At 44.0% G+C, this 22734-nt stretch overlaps 1 protein-coding gene across 2 annotated transcripts; it reads right to left on the reverse strand.

The window, feature by feature from the left end:
- Positions 1-1087: 1087 nt before the first annotated feature.
- LOC138962086 (glycosylphosphatidylinositol anchor attachment 1 protein-like) lies at positions 1088-22734 on the reverse strand. 2 transcript variants are annotated; one of them, XM_070333808.1, is made up of 13 exons: positions 22685-22734; positions 21529-21718; positions 20350-20437; positions 19668-19773; positions 18707-18872; positions 17431-17532; positions 16883-17079; positions 16197-16396; positions 15552-15705; positions 14657-14980; positions 12073-12269; positions 2669-2842; positions 1088-1975 (listed from the first exon to the last, which is right to left on the reverse strand). In XM_070333808.1, exons 2-13 carry the CDS (start codon positions 21698-21700, stop codon positions 1708-1710), a joined length of 2148 nt encoding a protein of 715 aa, XP_070189909.1. In that variant the 5' UTR covers positions 21701-21718; positions 22685-22734; the 3' UTR covers positions 1088-1707. The 2 variants fall into 2 exon arrangements, with proteins under 2 accessions (XP_070189909.1, XP_070189901.1); XM_070333800.1 differs by having other exon boundaries at positions 19668-19776.

Here is a 22734-nt window from a genome sequence, read left to right on the forward strand (position 1 = left end):
GCAATGACATTAGATTCAACTCCTACTACAGACTCCTAGACAAAGAATAAATGATTTATACATGAGATGTGATGGAACTTAATGAAAAATGTAAAGTTGGAAAACTTTTCAGTTGTTGAGCTCTAACCCTATGCAAGCATAGAAAACTTATCCCCCTAACCACCACAATTTGTATTATGTAATAGAACAAAACCTGAGGTGCATGGCAAACTTTATGGAACAAGAGCACCAATGTGTGTACTACATATATGAACAAAGACTAAATCTCACACACCCTTCCTCTCATAGCTATAAACAAAAACTGAGGTGCACAACAGACACATTTTCCCAACTTTCCTGCAAAAGCACAAGCACCTCTGTGTACCACATGCAAACCAAAGGCGCTTCTGGGGTGATAACGCGAGACAACTCCTGTGATCTTGCCGCGAGGTTCCGCCTGTTACCATTGTCTTTTTACCGTATAAAATGCACGACTTTCACACGAACTGTTACCAAAGCGACATGCTATTTGGGACCAATGCACTTTTTTTTTCCTTTTTCGTGTGATCTTGCCGCGAGGTTCCGCCTGTTACCAGCCGAAAGAAAGAAGGGGCATAACCTCACCAGAACCGCCCATTCCACCATTCTCTCTTCTACCCCACCCCATAAGACATAACGATTCTTAGTCTCGGATCTTCTTCTTCTTCTGCGTTCGTGGGCTGAAACTCCCACGTACTCGTGTTTTTTGCACTAGTGGAATTTTACGTGTATGACCGTTTTTTACCCCGCCATTTAGGCAGCCATACGCCGTTTTCGGAGGAAGCATGCTGGGTATTTTCGTGTTTTTATAACCCACCGAACTCTGACATGGATTACAGGATCTTTTTCGTGCGCATTTGGTCTTGTGCTTGCATGTACACACGGAGGTGTTCGGACACCGAGGAGAGTCTGCACACAAAGTTGACTCTGAGAAATAAATCTCTCGCCGAACGTGGGGATGAACTCACGCTGACAGCGGCCAACTGGATACAAATCCAGCGCGCTACCGACTGAGCTACATCCCCGCCCAGTCTCGGATCAATTTCTCACAGAAGGGGATTGACACAAAAGCAATGCTATGTACCACAGGTGCAAGCAACACTAATCTCCCATTTCCCTCTACCCCGACCCTTAATTCATAACCATAATCATTCTCAGTCTCAAATCAATTTGCTGCAGAGGGGATGGAGACAAAACATGCATACCATATAGAGTCTTCAAATGTTCATGACACAACAAAAGCACCCCTATGTCCCACATGTACAAACAAAGACAAACTCCATTTTTCCCTCTAGCTACCCCAATCAATGTTGGGAAATGACTGTCAGAGTTTTTATGGGATGTGGAAGAGTTGCTCCCCTTAACCAAATGCACAACGTAGCTCATTTTCACCGTGATAGCCTTGGTTGTTTACTTGAACAGACTCATGCAGTCCCATTGTTTGCCCCATCATTTTTACAGGGTGCAACTTATTAACAGCCTATTAAAAACTCCAGTAGAGCTATTTCCGGAAATCGTCAATTCATAGCCATAACCACTATCCGCCTCATCAATTGTCACAGAAGGGGACGGCCCAGAAGAGCAGCCACGTAGGCAAAAAAGCGAAGCTGGCCAGGGTGTAGGTCCAGGAGTAGAAGAGATACTGGTACATGGTCGACTAGCAGCAGGAATAGCAGCTGTTTGGTTTCGTCAATTGTCACAGAAGGGGACGGCCCAGAAGAGCAGCCACGTAGGCAGAAAAGCGAAGCTGGCCAGGGTGTAGGTCCAGGAGTAGAAGAGATACTGGTCGACTAGCAGCAGGAATAGCAGCTGTTTGGTTTCGTCGATGGCTTGCCACAGGACGGCAAGCAAACCAAGACTAGAGTTGTGCATGGTTGTGTTGGCCACTGCTGCTATGAACAGAACGCCCATCGGAGAGACGATCAGCAAGGCTAGCTGCAGTATGGTGCGTAGGAATCTGGAACAAATAATGAATGTATAATGAGAACATGTCCACAGGTGTTCTAAAAGTTGTAGTTTGAAATATGTAACTGTCTATAGACAAGAAAAGAATAAACAACCTCAACATAATATCATCAGTATGATCTCCTACAGGCCTGAATTTCTGAACAAACACATCACACAAACCTTAAATGACAGTGTGGGAATTTTAAAAACAGGACCCCACATTGAGCATGTCAGAGCATTAGGAGCCTAATCTGGGAAGAAATAAGACGACATGCAAAACTGAGAAGTACTGCAGCTCCACCCCAAGTATGTCTCCCCAAAATACTGCCTGAAACTGCAGTGGAATACACACTGCCATTCATGCATGCAGTAAAGGTTCTTATTTTAAAACGTCACTGAAAGAATCAAAATAAATTCACATCTAGGTTTGGTTGTGACACAGGTCAGCTTTTTATGCAGACTCAGGGACGGTATCCATTTCCCATCCCGTCACCACAGTGGCACGTAAAAGACCTCGGTCATTTTGCCATAAGTGTGCAGGTGGCTGGTTAAACCTAAACACGCATTCAACTGTGTATCTCATCTAGAAGTCGGGGTAACACCTGGGAACATGCCCCTAATGGTTTCACTGTGAGGGCCTAAAACAACATTTATGTTCGGTTGTAACCATGCAAGATTTTTCAAACATGCAGCACACACTCACATGTTTCTGGTGGGCTTGACAGCCATGGAGACTGGCACAGAGACCGCAGCCATGAAGAAAGCCAGTGAGATGTTCATCAGCGACACTGCGAAGAGCGTCAGCCCCTGTACAATCAGTCCCACACACTTCACCAGACGCCAGTCACTCACGATGCGATCCTCATGCGCAGTTTTCCTGCAACATTGTCAGTCATGATGATTTTACTACTGTAATAATAATGATAATAAATCACTTTTCTATAGCGCAAGTCCCGATAACATTTACAATTCCAATACAAGAAACATAAAAACCACACACAGAAATGCAACCCAGACTAACAAAGCAACAAGCACAGTCAACAACAACAGCACACACACACACACACACACACACACACACAAAGCATTGGAGCATGAATGCATGCTTTTACAATGAGCATGCATTAGAAACACACACACACACACACACACACACACACACACACACACACACACACAAAGCATTGGAGCATGAATGCATGCTTTTACAATGAGCATGCATTAGAAACACACACACACACACACACACAGGTGTTTCAAACAGCTTATCTTCTAGCTTTCAAAATAACTCATGGGGCGGGGATATAGCTCAGTCGGTAGCGCGCTGGATTTGTATCCAGTTGGCCGCTGTCAGCCTGAGTTCGTCCCCACGTTCGGCGAGAGATTTATTTCTCAGAGTCAACTTTGTGTGCAGACTCTCCTCGGTGTCCGAACACCCCCGTGTGTACACGCAAGCACAAGACCAAGTGCGCACGAAAAAGATCCTGTAATCCATGTCGGAGTTCGGTGGGTTATAGAAACACGAAAATACCCAGCATGCTTCCCCCGAAAGCGGTGTATGGCTGCCTAAATGGCGGGGTAAAAATGGTCATACATGTAAAATTCCACTCGTGCAAAAAACACGTAGTGTACGTGGGAGTTTCAGCCCACAAACGCAGAAGAAAAAATAACTCCTTATTTTCCTTTATATTGCACAGCACTGAGTTTTGAATTCATTCTTCGCGCACATGAAGGCATACATTTCTTGGTTTTCATTCACTCAACTAAAATCTTTCGCTCATAGCTGAGAAATGTATCTCTCCTACTCCTCTTCATTTGTTGCAACAGGCAATAATTTTGAGCAAGGGAGGGTATAACTTCATTTGGTTTAAACTGTTTTATTCAACGTTTGTGCATTATTTACAAAAAACGCATATAGAGTAAACAACAACAAGCATAATGCTTATAGTGGTGTTTACAGTTTTCTAGAAAAATACATATAAATGACGGCTATTTAAAAATTTTAAAAGTAAATTTTCATTTAATTAATATACTTACCCAACTCACAAATAGCAATTAACTCTAGTTCAGTGCTGGTAACGCTGTACGCGTCCCCTTGGTAACCAAGGGAGACCACTCTAAAAAAGAAAGTGATCCATCCCATAATGCCAGACTATCAACAGTCCGACATCCGTATGCGCGCGCATACGCCGCCATCTTATCATTCCAAAACGAAGCCCAACTCACTCTTTTTTAGACCCCAGTACCAACCACAGCGGGGAGGTGGGAGGGAATAAACGTTGTGAGTTGGGTAAGTATATTAATTAAATGAAAATTTACTTTTAAAATTTTTAATTAAATTACATATCCATACCCAACTCACAAATAGCAGATTGCTACTATAGGTGGCGGGTACTCATCAAAATCAAAGTAGAAGGGCTTGTCCTGCTGCCACCATAGAAGGTAACGCAAAACTGCCGTCCCGTCTGAAGGAGGCGATGTCTCTGAGATAAACTCAGGAAGACATCCTCTGATTTCCAATAGGCCGCCTCCAAAACATCAGCCTGATCGGAGCACTGCCACAGAGGAGGCTCATGCCCCTGCCTCATAAGTTCTTGCCGAAGTCAGGGGAAGAACCGCCCTAACCTCTCCGGACTGAGTATGCCACCAGGAATACGCTTGTCTGATCAATGTGGAGACCCACTTGGGTAAAGTCACTTTCACAATGTCTTTGCACCCTGCTGTATTGAGCGAAATGAAAAGCAATTTTTGACTTCCTGAACAAATGAACTGCGTTCTAGACAAATAACTGCTGAGCGTTCTAACTGGACAGTTAACGATGTCGGGGTCTCCAGGAGCAAGAGTGTTGCTCAAAGCAGGAATGTTAATGACAGGTGAAATTTGGGCCGGTTTCTGATTTTTAGCTAAAACTTCTGGCCCGAATTTGAGAGATATAGAACCATCTTTTCCGGTTGAAATATCTTTAGCTAAGCCGGATAAAGTATGAACCTCACTTCCTCAACGAGACGTAGCGAGCAAAGTTAGAAAAACTGCCTTGCGTGTCAAGATAGCCAAACTAGTTGACTACCGGTTCAACCTCGTTAGAAGCCAAATATCTCAAAAAAACTGCCCTTTAATTCAATGATCTAATAAGATCAGTGAAAGTCAGAAAAATTTTCGAAACTCGCAATATTCAAATGACTAAACCTGACTCTAAAGGAGCCGAAGTATTGCTTCATAAATTGAAAATGCAATTGGAAGCTAGTTTCCCCGTTTTCCGCATAAACTGCCTGAAAATTTCGAAGAAACCCAAAAGTCATAGATCAGTCTTTCTTGAGAAAGCTGTCTATATTCAAAAAAGCCAGAAAGTACGCTTACTCCCACTTCTCACAGAAGCTACAAGAGTAAGCTTGGCCGTTTTCCGTGTAGATCCGCCAGGCTAGTCTTGAAACGGGTTAAAGCAACACTGCACCAAGCCGTAACAATGTGACAGAAATTACATAAAGTCTTAAAAGTAAGACATGGAAGAAAAAGCGGAAACCCAGAATAGGTGGCACTCCACCTGCATTAAACAGAAAGAAGAGGAGTTCTTTCCGTAAGAAGTAAGCGCTTTGTACCAAGCCAGTCTAAGTGACAAGTGAACAAAAACGCCAAATCCCCTATAAAGACCCTGAACCAAATCCAGAGTTGAGGGGGAAGCCCATAAGTATCTCAAGGATACCCTTACAGTAGACATCCGTGTAATTCGAATGTGAGAAAGCAAAAACGCCCTCTTGCCAGCCTTAAGAGGTCTGGAACCCAGATTGCGACAACCCGTACTGTGCGACCAACCGGCCGCCAGAACGATCTATGAAGAAGACCCTGTGAAAACGAGGGTATAGAGCCAAAAGCTAAAGTAGATAACAGCCAGCCTGAAGCTTTTCGTTTGGAAACAAACAACAGCCAAGGCCTGCCTTGCGCTTTCCTTTATCGTGAGCGTCTCTTTGATAGATAAAAGCCCGCGTGCCTAGAAGCGGCATCAAAAAGAGACCTTTCAAACAAGAGAGAGAATAAAAGCAAGTTTTGTTCGAAAGTGCCGATCACAAAGAACCGAAGCCACAATCTACCCGAGCTAGGAGATCTTGATCTTACAGACAGTTTCTCCTAGCTATCAAAATCCAGATGGATGTTTGCCAAACCCGAGGGCGGTTCCGTAGAACCTAAGTTCTTAAGCTTGGAGTTAACCGAAGCCTACAGAAAGCGCTCCGCGAGTGACACGCTACTTGAGCGTAAGACACAAACTAAAGCAACACCGCCGCAGGTATAAGTCGAACGTAATCCACAAAGATAGTGGAGACAAAGACAACTCGCTTGTGAAAAAATCCACAAGTACACAAAGACCCCGCCAGAGGATCTTTCTTTCTTTCTTTCTTTATTGGATGTTTAACGTCATCTTCAACCATTCAAGGTTATATCGTGACTGGCCAGAGGATCTAAGAACTTAACACTCAAAGATTCTCCTCAGAAGGCTCAAATCAACTATAAAATGCCGCGAACAGCGACACAGCTGAAGTATGAGCCTCCCCTTGATCAATAGCATCATAACGATCATCGAAATGATGAGAACCAGTCACCAATCCCGATAAGGCAAAACTTGCCAGAAATCGGAAAAAATTTGAAAATATTCAAACACCAGAACTCCATGACCAGATACTTCATCCACCTGCCCCTTCCAGCCGGCAAACTGGAAGAGGAAGAGGATACAGCCTGTAAAACAGCTAAGGAACCGCAGTAACGGAACCGGAAGCCAAAGGCTAAAAAGTGCCGACTACCAACACCACAGTGTTAACGATAGCAGGCTATCCCATCCTGTACTAGAGACACAGCCCACTGCTGTGCAGCACAGGCAAATCCTCCCCTTTAGCTGCTGGCCAGCTGCTACCAGATACCCCCTGCTGCCAGACATTCCACTCCCACAGGGAAGGGTCAGTCAGTGGCAGCTGTTGGCACCAGCAGGCTGGCCCTTCTTTGGCCCCTATTAAAAACCCTGGATGTTTACAATTTTCAGTGATCTATTGCAAGTGCTTGGACCTTTTTGGTTTCCCAGGATTAACTGTGTTAGTGAATTGAAACTTTAGAGTATGCACCAGAGCAAAAATGGTTTTAGTTACCAGTATTCTAAATGGAGTTTTTATTGTTGAAAGAGAGCAGGGTTCTGAGTTTTATTCACAGTGGTAGATGTGTTGTTGACAGTTTTGATGCTGTTACATGGGTTTTAACATACTATTCCTACTGTGTTTTGTGGTACCTGATTGTAGGTCTGTATTTTGAACTGTCATGAGCAGTGATGTGTAGGACTTAACTTTGGAAAAAAAATAGTTTCTTTAAGGACAAACTGTGATTTGTGCATGTGTGTGTTCATTTTCTGACTGGCAAAGGGACTTGAAAGATGGGTGTGGATTTTTTAGTTGTTTAAGTTCAGCACACTTCGTGATGGAAACTCTTCATACAAAAGAAGCACACTCTCAAGGGCCGAGTTCTGGGAATAAACAATGATGAAGACAAGATCAGAGTGCTCATGAAGGAACAGCTAACCATTGTCTCTCCCCTCCTTAGAACAGCAGTGTCAAGTCCAAAGTAATGCAAATTAACCTGTATAAACTGGCCTAAATTACGGTGTCTCTTCATGGTTGTGATTTTGTAGAAGTGTGTATGTTCCTTCAGAGACAACAGAAAGGTGTTTTATTTCCTTCTTTGAGAAGTGTCTTTTTTGTGAAACAAGTCTGAATACTATGTACTGAAAAAGATCTCAGCCTGCTTCTGTGATACAGTTTTAAAGAATTCACTGTCAGAGTTCTATAGACACAAACAGTGAATGTGAGAACCCTCTCTCTCTAAGTGTTTACACAAGCAACAGGAGTACCGTTAGCTGCTATCTTGCCTGGCGCGCGGCCCCCCCACAGTGGAGTAATTAACCCCTTCCTGTGGGCGAATAGGACCTGGTAACAAGACTGGTGGTGAGTGATTCTGCATGCTGGCATGCTGTACTTCACACTGCATTACTAACATTGCTTGTGGGAAGTGGACAGCTTGAGTAATTGGGGTGTGAATGTAGTGGAGATTGGAAGAGATTGTGCTCGGACAGGAATGCTCTGTTTGTATTCTGTCTCTTTGATACACCACACACTCTTTGCATCTACTCTCGACCTTTTCATGCTTGGTATCATTTTAAAGCTGAATGTATTCCCTATTATGCCATGGGTTGCCCGAGTCTATTTGATCGTGTCAGTTGTGTGTGCTTAGTCAAAATACACACTACCCTACTTTCTGGCTGTAGCAGCCAGCACTAGCAGACAGCAGTGGAGCAAGTGTTTTATTTATAGCGGGCCTACTGCCAGGCAATCTCACGCTGCCAGGCCAGCCCAGCTAAAGAGTGAGCTCTGCACAGCAGTGAGCCGCAAAAGCGGAAGCGAAACCGGCCGTGGATTAGTAAACATCCGAACCAACCGGTTGCATATAAACACACCGGACGAACCCGTTGTACCTCGAACCATTTCAGCTGCGAGCGTCACTGCACTTGCTAACATGAAACGGAACCTGAATTCAGTGCTTTTCAGTCAAGCGGAAGCACCTTCATCTGAACAGCCGTCAAGCACAATCGTGCAATCGGGAAGCTGATTCCCTGTTTGACTTAATTGTCCAACAAAGAACCAGCCCTACTGCTCACTTCCTGCCCCCTGGGAGGAAGAGAAAGTCAAACTACAAGACATTTGCCATCTTCAGGGCAAAGAACGACGATTCCCGGCAGCGGCAGTGAACCTTCCGTTCCTCCGAAATCCAGAAGTCGTCGAACGAAGAAAGAGGTGGACGAATTAAAGAAAACTTTTCTCAGCCACCCCTTCCTGTCAATATCCAAGTTAGAAAGGTGACCCCCAGAGAGACTCGCATGGTCAACCCAAGAATCACCCATCCCAACAACTTCCTGCCCCCTGGGCGGAAGCTTACGTTGCCCAGCCACGAAAATGCGTGCTACATTCCTCCTGCGAACGTACACCACTTCCACCGGAGAACCCGGCTACACGCGGCCATTTGCCAACTCCAGGGCAATGGATAACGATTCCCGGAAGCTGAAGCGAACATCCTGTTCCTCCGAACTTCCAGAAGTCAGACCAGATAGAGGTGGAGTAAGTAACGCCTAGCTCTCAACCACCCCTTCCGGACAAAACTTAGATGCCGTTCTCCGCCGCCCACGTCACTGCGCTGGACCACTTGAACGGCAAGTTAAGCTGGGTGTCGTCCATCCCCATGAACCACCCTCATATGGAAGCACACTCGTTATCCTTTCCTTCATGCTCGCAATCGCAATCAGGAAGGTGACCCCCGGAAAGACGTTCCCGGCCAAGCCGATCGCGGTCGATCCTAGAATCACCAACTTCCACAAAACCTAAATGCCGTTTTCCGCTGCCCACGTCACTGCGCTGGGCAACTTGAACGGCAAGTAAGCTGGGTGTCGTCCACCGTGGACGCAATCAGGAAGGTGACCCCCGGAAAGCCGCCGTTCGCGGTCGATCCTAGAATCACCAACTTCCACAAAACCTAAATGCCGTTTTCCGCTGCCCACGTCACTGCGCTGGACAACTTGAACGGCAAGTAAGCTGGGTGTCGTCCACCGTGGACGCACCCTCGTTATCCTTTCCTTCATGCTCGCAATCGCAATCAGGAAGGTGACCCCAGGAAAGCCGCCGTTCGCGGTCAATCCCAGAATCACCAAGTTCCACAAAACTTAAATGCCATTTTCGTTAGCCCACGTCACCGCACTGGACAACTGGAACGGCAAGTAAGCTGGGTGTCGTCCACCACCATGGACGCACCCTTCCTGCTCGCCATCGTAGTCAGGTAGATGCGCACCAGAGAGACTTGCAGACCTGCAGCGGTCCTCTGAGACACACCCAACTTCCTGCCCCCAGGGCGGAAGTAGAACCGGCATACCCGACACTGCATCAGAGGTATATGCCAAGTTCTTACGATTCACAGGGCTCCCTGCAACTGCTGGGCCGGCGCGATGCCATTGGCCAGAAATTGCAGGAGGGCTTTCACCACGCACGTGGCTTACTCTCTCCTGTGATCGCACCCCACCGTCACCAGAGAACCTGGTAACTTGTGGGGAAGACATACCTTTAGAGCGCACCGGCTCATGCAGAAGGGACACCAGCCGACCATCAGCATGCTGAGACGCATGCACTTCCGCCCGAACCACGGAAGGAGCAGCCACAGCGGAAGCCGCAGCGGAAGCTGAAGCGAAACCGGAAGTGGAAGGAGTCGGTGAAGACCTGACTCTACCCAACGAAGAGACATCGAAGACGCCAGCCGGAAGTGCGCGAAACTCTGCTTTCGTCGACGACAAAACGGCCGCCAAAGTAGAAACCTGTGTACTTAAAGTCAAAAGCAATGACGCAATATCGGCGGGAGACACACCTGAATCACCAGGAGCCCCCGACGAAACAACCGGTTTAACAACATCCTTATCCTTATCACTACGTGTGACCTTGTCCTTCTTCGCGGACAAAATGGCGGACGAAGGCTTGTCAATAACAACATCAACATCACATCCTACATTTCCCGGTTCTATCTGAGAAGTGGCGGAAATACCATCACTCTTTCTTCTAGATGAAGAACTTCTCTTAGATGAAGAAGTACTAGCAGCCAGAGAAGCTGAAGCAGCAGCCTGTCTCGAACTAGTTCTATTCTTGGCGCACTCCGCCATGTCAAAGCGAACTCACAAAAAATTTTCGAAACTGAAAAATTTTACAAGTTCACAAACGTGCGACAGAAACGTCGCCAAAGTTACATAAAACAAGAAAGCTCTCACCCAAAAACAGCCAGGGTATTGACAAAGCTCGGCGGCAGACCAAGGGGCGAAGTCAAAGTCAGGAAACAAAGACCAAGGCTGAACACAGCCGGAGCGTACAACAAAACGCGACCAGACACGTCGCTCGCTGAGAGTGGAATGATAAGATGGCGGCGTATGCGCGCGCATACGGATGTCGGACTGTTGATAGTCTGGCATTATGGGATGGATCACTTTCTTTTTTAGAGTGGTCTCCCTTGGTTACCAAGGGGACGCGTACAGCGTTACCAGCACTGAACTAGAGTTAATTGCTATTTGTGAGTTGGGTATGGATATGTAATTTAATGTACAGTTTAAATGAAAAGCAAGCAAACATGAAAAGAAAATTGAATGAAAAACTTCATTTACCATTAACATGGTTGGGATTAGGCAAAGCTGACAGAGAAAACAGCAGCCTGGCTTTTGCAAAGTCTTCTAGACTGGGCACTTGGTTTAGGGAAGACAATAAAACAATAATTATTCTTTCTTTTCTTTATTTGGTGTTTAACGTCGTTTTCAACCACGAAGGTTATATCGCGACGGGGAAAGGGGGAGACGGGATAGAGCCACTTGTCAATTGTTTCTTGTTCACAAAAGCACTAATCAAAAATTTGCTCCAGGGGCTTGCAACGTAGTACAATATATTACCTTACTGGGAGAATGCAAGTTTCCAGTACAAAGGACTTAACATTTCTTACATACTGCTTGACTAAAATCTTTACAAAAATTGACTATATTCTATACAAGAAACACTTAAGGGTAAAAGGAGAAACAGAATCCGTTAGTCGCCTCTTACGACATGCTGGGGAGCATCGGGTAAATTCTTCCGCCTAACCCGCAGGGGGGGAACAAACAATAATTATGACTGCCTGGAATATAGCTAAACACACCGAACTGTCCATGAAGCAAATATATAGGCTACGCAAGTAAACAATGGCAAGGCTTGAACAAATCATACAGAATTGGGAACTTGTGACTTTTGGTGTCGTCTATAGACGATTTTCGGAAATAACTCCGTCGAGTTTGTTTAGGTTGTGAAAGAGTGAATACCCTTGCTTTTCCTCGGACAAATAACTTCACAAGTGCTCCTGATCACGTGTTTCCGACACACCTCGCTAGTGATTGGCCCCTCCAATGTTTGTCCCAGTAAAAAGCAAGGGCATTCACTCTTTCAAAACCCATACAACCCCGACAGAGTTATCTTCGGAATTCGTCTATTAACCTGTCATTTTAATTGGACCTAAACTAAATAAGCCACCCACCTGTTCATGAGGTAGGGATAGGCCAGGCCAGCAGAAAAAACGGCAAGAATGCCGTAAAGGATGACGTCGGCTGTCTTCATTTTCAAGCCTGGCGTGAAGTTGGTGAGCACGTAGGGAGCAGTGTACGCCATCAGACCCAGTAGGTACGACATCAACACCACAGGCATCACCGACAGCACGCCCGTCATCGCTATGGGCTGCAAACACACACAAGTTCATCACTTTGAGGGTAAGTAAGTCTGACGTCACTGCAGGGCAGGGTAAAAACACCAAGGACAACATGGACGCTCATCACCATGCATTGTACACAACAAGCAGGCCTGGCTTCGCTATGGGCTGCAAACACACACAAGTTCATCACTTTGAGGGTAAGCAAGTCTGATGTCACTGCAGGGCAGGGTAAAAACACCAAGGACAACATGGACGCTCATCACCATGCATTGTACACAACAAGCAGGCCTGGCTTCGCTATGGGCTGCAAACACACACAAGTTCATCACTTTGAGGGTAAGTAAGTCTGACGTCACTGCAGGGCAAGGTAAAAACACCAAGGACAACAATATGGAAGCTCATCACCATGCATTGTACACAACAAGCAGGCCTGGCTTCGCTATGGGCTGCAAACACACGCAAGTTCATCACTTTGAGGGTGGGCGGGGATGTAGCTCAGTCGGTAGCGCGCTGGATTTGTATCCAGTTGGCCGCTGTCAGCGTGAGTTCGTCACCACGTTCGGCGAGAGATTTATTTCTCAGAGTCAACTTTGTGTGCAGACTCTCCTCAGTGTCTTTACACCCCCGTGTGTACACGCAAGCACAAGACCAAGTGCGCACGAAAAAGATCCTGTAATCCATGTCAAAGTTCGGTGGGTTATAGAAACACGAAAATACCCAGCATGCTTCCTCCGAAAACGTCGTATGGCTGCCTAAATGGCGGGGTAAAAAACGGTCATACACGTAAAATTCCACTCGTGCAAAAAACACGAGTGTACGTGGGAGTTTCAGCCCACGAACGCAGAAGAAGAAGATCACTTTGAGGGTAAAGCCCTTCCTTAATTGAGCCCAAAGTTGACTTTGTGAAGACTCTGCGAAGTCGTTACATCAAAAATCCAGGGCCAAAGCTTTGTGCAGCAAGCTTTGTGAAGCAAGCTTACTCGTGGGTGGGGCTGAACAATGTCATGAATCGTGAAGAATGTTAAGGGGGGGTCTGGGGACCCCCTACATGCTGAAGAATTTGTATAATTAACAACCAAAAAAACGGTCACCACAGACATTACAAATCCGGATTTCCGGCATATACCGGAAGAATCCCACCCATGTAGACTTGACGCAGTCAACTTTGCCCCATTAATACCAGGCTTAACACTTAGCACTACGCATTGTTCACAACAAGCAGGCCTGTCATCACTATGGGCTGGAAACATACACACAAAGATCCTCAATCTCTGTATACTTTTTCTTCTTTCTGTTCTATTGTCAGTCTTCTTTTTATATTTAGTCAAGTTTTGACTAAATATTTTAACATCGAGGGGGAATCGAAACGAGGGTCGTGGTGTATGTGCGTGTGTGTGTGTGTGTGTGTGTGTGTGTGTGTGTGTGTGTGTGTCTCTGTGTGTGTGTAGAGCGATTCAGACTAAACTACTGGGCCGATCTTTATGAAATTTGACATGAGAGTTCCTGGGTATGATATCCCCGGACGTTTTTTTCCATTTTTTCGATAAATACCTTTGATGACGTCATATCCGGCTTTTTGTAAAAGTTGAGGCGGCACTGTCACACCCTCATTTTTCAATTAAATTGATTGAAATTTTGGCAAAGCAATCTTCGACGAAGGCCGGGGTTTGGTATTGCATTTCAGCTTGGTGGCTTAAAAACTAATGAGTGAGTTTGGTCATTAAAAATCGGAAACTTGTAATTAAAATAATGTTTTTATCAAACGATCCAAAAACAATTTCATCTTATTCTTCGTCATTTTCTGATTCCAAAAACATATACATATGTTATATTTGGATTAAAAACAAGCTCTGAAAATTAAAAATATAAAAATTATGATCAAAATTAAATTTCCGAAATCGTTTTAAAAACTATTTCATCTTATTCCTTGTCGGTTCCTGATTCCAAAAACATATAGATATGATATGTTTGGATTAAAACACGCTCAGAAAGTTAAAACGAAGAGAGGTGCAGTAAAGCGTGCTATGAAGCACAGCGCAATCGCTACCGCGCCAAACAGGCTCGTCACTTTCACTGCCTTTTGAACTAGCGGCGGACTACGTTCAGTTTCATTCTGTGAGTTCGACAGCTACTTGACTAAATATTGTATTTTCGCCTTACGCAACTTGTTTTTCTACTTTGTTTGTTTGTGTGCCTGAAGAAAGACCCTAGGGTTGAAACGTTGCTGTTATTCGTTCTGTATTCTTCATTAACACATGAGTACATGTTAATGTACAGTATTTGTTGGTCTTTTTATCTCTGTATACTCACTCCGTCATCACTGCAGGCAAGAAAGTCCATCACTATATGCATATAAAGCATTTTGAAGGAGCTATCCTCCTTGTTGTTTGAACTATCATCTTCCGCAACCTACCTCAAAATCTTGATCCTCCAAATCCGCCAAATCTTCTGCAGTGAGGTGGTCAGGCAGGTCTCCTTGTTCTCCCTCTCCCTCTTCCTCAATCTCCTCCTCTGGGGTGTCTTCTTTGCTTTTATCTCCGGAAGATTGTCTCTTGAGCAGAGGGCTGGTGTCTCCCTTTGGTTTGTCTTTGCCGTCCCCTTGGTCATCTGTTTCCTTCTCCTCTCCTTGTTCTCCTTCACCTGAAGCTGATTTCTCCTCCTCTGTCTCGTCTTGCGGCGCTTTCTCATCAGTGGTGTCCTCAACATCAGAGTGGGTCATAATCCACAGAGCTAGAGCGTGGGGAAGTCAAGGAGCTTTTCTTGTCTCAAAGCATGGATCTATACTGCTGTGTGTGAATTTTATTTTGAATTTTTTTCTTTTCTTTTTTTTCTTACTGAGTCAGTTTCTGCCATTTAAAAAAGGTGTCATTCTAATAGACGCTGTTCAGAAATAACTCGGTCAAGGTTTTTTTGGTTGTTGAAGAGTTGCGTTCCCTTGTTTCCACAGAAACCCTGAGGCGAGCCTACAATGTCACGTGTAGCTTGTGGAGAGTTTCTGAGATGCATATTTAATGCAGTGAAACATTAAGAATAAATGCATTATTCGCTTCAATCTTTGTTTATTAGAATTTGCCCCCCCCCCCCCCCCCCCAAAAAAAAAGTCCCAATGTGCATATATATATATACATGTACATGTACCTTGGTTGGAAAGTAAAGTCAATGCATGTTTATAAAATATACTCCTAAGTAGAAGATGAAGTAATCTAAATATACTTACAGACTCTATATTCATAACTCAAAAAAAATATGTTCTCTCTCTTGTTCCACAAGGGGGTATTCTCATCAAACAAAGTACATAAAAAGGATATTTTTAAGACTCCGGCAACGACCATCAGAGCAAACGGCGGCATGTAGAGACCAATAGAAATGTATCGGTCGGTAGACGGCAGGATATAGAAGAAAAAAGATTGATGGAACCTCTCCAGCAAGTTGTTCAGACTGCGGAAAACTCCTTCCACCACTCTGAAAGACAAATGGATACTCTGCATTTTCTACAAAACAAAACAAAAGAAAAGTGGGATGCTTTGACAGTCACATTTTAAGGAAATGAGGCAACACAATTATTGGCATTGTCACATTCAATTCAACACCACTCTCCACCTTATTATGGATATCTCATCAACTGCTGTTGGAAATTAGTGTTGTTGCACATAAAGGGGACCCAAGTTACGATCTCCCAACCTATCCCTAAGCTTGTTATCAATTATTTTCCCCTCCATTTTCTTTCAAACCCTGTTCGTTCCGTGTTGCGTCTGCTTTTTGTTGTCTTTTGTGTTCTTTTCCTGATGAAGCTTCCAGAAGCGAAAATTCGTAATCGTCTTGTGTCGTCTTTGTATTGGTGTGTAAAGTAATCCTTTGTTTTTTAACTTTGTTATCAATTGGTCGAAGTCGACTTCGCGAAGCTTGCTGCACAAAGCTTTCAGGCTGAATGAAGGCAAGACTTCACACACTACCTGGCAACCTGCTCCAGGGGGACGTTCCGTACTCCCTTCTTCTTGTGCACGCCCTCGATGGTGAGCGCCTCGATGTGGAAGCGGTGAAAGAGGCCGTGGTTGCCAGAGGGTGCGCCCGAGGCCTGCGTCCACATCATCTTGAGCATGGTGCGCAGCGTGTGCTGGTACCCCTCCCACGACTCCTGGTCATGGGGATCACGCTGTGGAACAAGAGAAATTATGTGTATAGATCAGAGTTCTATGTTGTGTTAAATGTACACAAAATAAACTTAAAATCAGAGTTTCCCTCCTGCTTTTTTCTGATGATAATGTGGCATTGGTCTTCTTCAATGTGCGTGATGTGTTACATGTACTTTACACTCACATACACATATATGTACACACATATATATACACATCCACACGGTTTTGAATCCAAACATTCTTAGTATAATCATATTTCATTGTTGTAAGTTTGATACTTTTGTGCACTACCCGCATCTTCACAAGCAAAACATATTGATTAATACAAATTCTGATAACCCTGCCAAATCTTATCCGCACAGGCACACTCTCACAGCAACTGAACTTCACAGGTGGGAAGGTCAATGTCACACACATACACACACACACACACACACACACACACACACACACACACACACACACACACACACACACACACACGCATTCACACAAACTCCTACCCTATGTTGCAGGGTAGCTGGCACACTCTCACGACGACTCAGCTTCACAGCCAGGTTGAAAAGGTCGAGGTTGGGCAGCTGTCCGTTCAGACCCTCCAATTTCAGGTTGAGATAGCGAACGTTTTCGCTCGGTAATTCCAAGTTTATGGCTGCTTGGATGGCTCCACTGCGTGCTGGCAAATCATCTGCTATCACATCTAGTGAGAAAAAGCAGCATGAGTACCTTGACAAACACATAGTTATCAACATACTCACTACCAGAAAAAACCAGAGTGAGATACAGGTATTAAAGATGAAAAAAAATAGTGGTGGAGTGGCCAGGGGGTAAATATCCAACACACTGACGGACCCACGCTGGGTTGACACGAATCACAAATAAAATGTATTTCTGCCAGTCATCTTGTATTTTGTGTGGACTTTCCGGATCTGTTTCATGGTACAGTGGAACCCCCCATTTAAGGCCTCCAAAAACCGAGAAAATCAGGTCTTAAAATGGAGGAAATCTTAAATTGGTGGGTCATAAAGGGGGGTTCTACTGTAGAACTTACAAGGTGAAGAAGACTCGTGGTAAGCATCCAGCCAAGCCTGCACCCCAACTTCTTCAAACTCAGACAGCAGAAAAATCACATCCTTTGCCCAGAATGTATTTTCTGAAACATAAACAAGGGAGAACATACAGTGTTTGCTTGACTACTTAAAATGATGAGCTTTGCATGCTGTCCAATGAAATCAAACCAGTAACAATAAAATGGTAGGCTATGTCACCACCCAGAAACAAAGTCTTCAGGGTTCGACACTAGCGAGGGCGGGGGGCGGAACGCCCCAAAGTTTTGTGTTCCGCCCCAAACATTGCCGAAGCCTGGGGCCCACTCCGCCCCAGGATAAATTCCAACAATGACAAACCGAAAATTCTAATGCCAGAGCCAATCACGAAAAATCGCCAGTCAAAGTCGTCACTGAAATTTGCGTTACGATTAATGCCACAGTCAAGAAAAAACAACATTGAAATCGTCGAAGGGAAATAACTCCCAGATTCTGCTCTTTAGCGTGAGAGATAAGTATCGCCTTCAAATGCCAAACGCAAAATGTGGCGACACATCCCTGGTGTAAAAAGACATGGAAATGAAGATGAAGAACAGGGTGGAGAGAAACGAAAAAAGGAGACCGATGCAGCCAAAAGCGCGAAGCGCTGTCGTAATTTCAATGTCAAATGGTGGAAAGAAAAACAGACAATGCATTGCCGCCCGTGTAGATCTTATGGCGGAGAACCATTTGGAAAATGTGGGGTTTCTGAAGGTAATGTTATATACCTTTTTCATCAATATGATACGTTGATGCCGATCATGGGGTACAGTACTGTACACTCTTTTTCACTTTTCTTGTGTTTTTTATTATTAATTTTTTTTTTAATAAGAGTGGGCCCCAGATTTTTGTTTTCCGCCCCAGCAATTTCCATCTCTGGGGCCAGTGTGGCCCCTGGCCAAATAAGTTAGTGTCGACCCCTGGTCTTACACACACAGTCTTACGTATACAGTCTTACACACACACATACACACACACACACACACACACACACTCACTCACACACACACACCGACACACAGTCTTCACGTCATTTATGTCCCTCTCTGCCACATCTAATTTTGTCTGCCATAAAAAATGTGTATGTTAAAACGCTTTTAACATGTCCAAAATATCTGTTCCACAGTCTAGATTACGCTAGACATACCACCATACTTTTCCATCCAAACATAAATGAAAGCAAAAAATAAAGGAGCTCAGCACAGCCGAAACAAAGACAGACGCCACGGTCAATCTACTTACTGCGAAACTGTGACGCCAGAGCCAACATCAGGGCTATGCCGCCATCAGTGGATGTTCTCTGGTTCTGGGCCGCAGCAGATCTGAGTGGAACTGACATCACCAGTGCCTCTGTGCTGGCACCTCGTCGTGCTCGCAGAATCGCGAAGATGTTCTCTCCGTTCAGATCCTGAATCAATCAAACAATGAGGAATAGCGGTTTGGCAGAAAAAAACCAAAGCGCACTGACACTGAAGTAAAAGAACCATTATGATGAACACAAAGGAAATGTATTGATCAGTCCATACAGCTGGAATCCCAACACTGACTTCAAACTTAAAATTCTGTTTCAGCAACTTTGTGTCACACTCACAGCAATAAAGTTTTGTTAGATCTTTACAGAAAGAAAAAATTTGACACTACTCTTCCTCCTCTCCTGTCTATATCCAAACAAGGTATGCATGCACACAGAGGCATACACACACACACACACACACGCACACACAGACAGGCACAATAGACAAATTCAAAAAATAACTGCAAGGTTTGTATGGGTTGTGAAAGAGTTAATACCCTTGCTTTTAGGGGGACAAACACTGCATGGACCAATCACTAGCAAGGGGTGTGTCTGAGACACACGGACAAGGAGCATGTGTGCATTTATTTGTCGCTGAAAACGCAAAGGTACAGTGGAACCCCCCTTTTAAGACCTTCATAAATCTGAGAAAATCAGGTCTTAAAAAGGAGGGAGTCTTAAAATGGGGGTCAATTTACAGAGGTTATGAACAGAAAGTCTCAAAAAGCAAGGTCTTAAAAGGGAGGAAGTCTTAAATTGGGGGGTCTTAAAAGGGGGGTTCCACTGCATTCCCTCTTTGAGGATTTTTCAACCCATACAAACCCGACAAAGTTATTTCTGAACATCGCCTATTACACACACACACAGAGGCACACAAGAAAACACACATACAGACCATACTGCAATTACCTGACTGATAGCCATTTTAAATGGGTATTTAATTGTGAAATTGTGCCTGTAGGTATCAAGGCCAAGGCTCTGGAGCTGTTTGAAGATCCACTCCTTTGGTGCTCTCCTGCTGGTGGCAAAACATAATACATACTCTTTAGCCTCCTTGAATCACAGTTGGCAGTCACTGACATAGCCAAAACACAAGTAGGAGAAGTGAAAACGAGAACAAGACTATATGAAAATGAATTAAAAGTTAAAACATTAAAAGAAATTTTACATTGAAATACTTACTACATTGTACCATGATGCAAGAGCATGAGTGAAAAGTAAATAAATGTCAAATGTGTAAAAGATTTAAACTATCTTGCCTTTTATCATGATTACAAATACAACATATTTTCCCTTACTCTTGGAATGGAATGAACACACAACAATTTGTGACCCTCCCCCACGGAATGAGTCGCATGTCACCTTTGCATGATTTTCATGTTTTTACATTTTCATAAAGAGTTTTTTATGCTCTATCCGGTGGTGAAAACCGTTTTAGAAAAGAGCAAAAACTGTTTGAGTTATAAGCCTGTGACTAAGGTGACCCTCACACTGTTACCAGACACTCCCCGGACTTATATTAAGCCTAGGGCAGAACCGCGCGAGGTGACATGCGACTCATTTCGTGGTGAAGGGTCACATTTGGTCTTACTTCTTGTCCTTGCTGATTTCTGCCTTCAGTAAGTCAGTGTAGGTGTTGAGGGAAGGAAATCCATGAGGAAGGTCACTTTCAACCAGACCTGTCAAAACATTTTTAATGAAAAAACAAAACAAAATTATTCACAGCACTGAAAAGGCAAGCGCAGAAAAGTTCAATTTTTCAACCTCCCTTCCTTTCATTTGACCATCAACACTCTTCCCATCTCTCTCTGTCTCTCTCTGTCTCTCTCTGTCTCTCTCTGTCTCTCTCTCTCTCTCTCTCTCTCTCTCTCCCTTTTCTCTCTCTCTCTCTGTGTCTCTCTCTCTTTCTCTCTCTGTCTCTCTCTGTCTGTCTCTTTCTCTCTCTCTCTCTCTCTCTCTCTCTCTCTCTCTCTCTCTCTCTCTCTCTCTCTCTCTCTTTCTATCTCTCTGTCTGTCTGTCTCTGTCTTAAGCATAAAACAAACACAGACAGCTTCAAAAAAATTTATATGTCGCACATAATGCAACTAAACATGTGCTGAATGGTTCATCAATTCATTTAAAATGTATGTGCATGTTAAACAAAGTTATAATAATATGCAGATCTAAATTAAGTTATGTAAAAAATTGACACTTTTTATCATTGGAAATTGTACTTAAAATGCAGTATGACAATTTATTTTTAAATTTGTATCTGTATATATATATACAGTTATAATGTATTAAGTTTGATGTGATAGTTCTTTGATTATATTGTTTTCTGTTCTTGTTGACCCTATATTAGGGCGAGGGCTGGATGTAAAAAAGCAATATTCTTGCGTATCTATTATCCTCGATAATAAAGATTTTGTCTTGTCTTGTCTCTCTCTCTTCCTCTCTCCCTCTCTCTCTCTCTCTCTCCCCCCCCCCCCCCCCCCCCCCCCCCCTGCACATTTTCAAACTCAGCACTATGTCCTGAGTTTTATGGGTGTTTTTTTCTTTCATTTAGTTATTCTTAAAATTGCCTGATTAGGTGTATCTAATTAACCGTACAACAAGAAGTTGAAGGAATGAAATTCATGTGCACCAACAAAATGATGCATGTTTAATCATGAAAATCTTCCATTGTGCCCTTTTTCTCCCCTGTTTTGTGCACTTCAACAGATATTCATGTTATGTACCACGTGTACTCCACACACTATGGTTCAAAAGCTTCAAGAAATCCAACCTCACCTGGCAGTAAAGCATTCTCAGAGAAGTAGGTTCCAGCATTCAACGGTCGGTAGGCTAGAGCCAGGAACCACACTAGCCCCACGATGTACAGCAGGATCGACAACCGCTGGTGGTAGCGCAGGATCATACGCAGGACAATCTGCCTCTGTTTGGTGTCTGTCAGCAACCCCATCTCGTTCTCTCAAGTCAACTGAAAAAGAAAACTTAAAATGTATGGATCTTGGGACCTGCATATCCAATTCTTCCATTTGAGATCAAAATGTTATCTCAGCGAAGCTACAGGTATCCCACAAACTACTGTTTTGAGGCATGTACATGCCGATAATACATGATAAAGAAGGATTTTTGGGTGACATAACTGGGGCTACAGTTGGGGATGGAAGTTCACCAAAAATTGGGAACATACTAACTTTAATACGGTGGGTGTCAACCAATTCTTCGATATTTTTTATCCAAGGCCACCCAAGGCGGATGTGTTGGGGTAGAAATTCCGAATCTTGCGCAAATAGACGACGTCAAGATGGTCTGGGGCCTCTCTCGTGAACTTCGCACATCAGCTGAGACAAGCTCTCACGAGATATAGCTGAACCACATGCTTTGCTATGCTTTAAAGTTTGCGAAAGCTTAAAATACTGATAGGATCTATACAGAGGCTCGTTCTTAGTACAAATCACCATCGAATGGTACAGCCTCTTTAATGACAGTGCCAGCTTGCCTTCACACATCATCTTTCTATCAGCAATCGGGAGGAAGTTAGAGGGTAATTGCAACCAAGAATTATAATCAGCCCAACTACTGTTTAAAATTGTTAAACATCATGCCGTACATAATATATAGGACTAAAAAATCAAAGACAGTGCAATTTTGTATTTTTTAAACAATCAGATAGCGCTGTGCACACCCTTATCATCACGTATAAGCTTAGCCGCTCCTGTGATGTGGACCACAACCAACACCAAGTGAAGTGAGAATTCAGATTTCTGTGAAACAAAACAGGAATACCATCCGAAACATACTGATTGCATTGAAAGTATCAAGATCTTAGTCAAGAAAAGTTAAAACACGTATCACTGTCACAGTATTGATTGTATTACGCATTCTATATTTGCTTTGATATATGACAAGATTTGACTATAAAGTAAGTGCATTTCCTCACTCGTAGCAGTCGGCATCGGCGTCCAATGAGATCAAGTTAACACTTGGAAA

Source organism: Littorina saxatilis, linkage group LG1 (genome assembly GCF_037325665.1).
Source record: "Littorina saxatilis isolate snail1 linkage group LG1, US_GU_Lsax_2.0, whole genome shotgun sequence".
In the NCBI taxonomy this organism is placed as follows: Eukaryota; Metazoa; Mollusca; class Gastropoda; order Littorinimorpha; family Littorinidae; genus Littorina; species Littorina saxatilis.

What these genes read in the sequence shown, in the direction of transcription:
- LOC138962086 (XM_070333800.1), bottom strand. Translation starts at nt 21,700, where the DNA reads ATGGGGTTGCTGACAGACACCAAACAGAGGCAGATTGTCCTGCGTATG. An exon ending in TGAGAATGCTTTACTGCCAG is followed by an intron (nt 20,438 to 21,528) that starts GTGAGGTTGGAT and finishes ATGTTTTGACAG; the next exon opens with GTCTGGTTGAAAGTGACCTT. An exon ending in TATCCCTACCTCATGAACAG is followed by an intron (nt 2,843 to 12,072) that starts GTGGGTGGCTTA and finishes ACAATGTTGCAG; the next exon opens with GAAAACTGCGCATGAGGATC.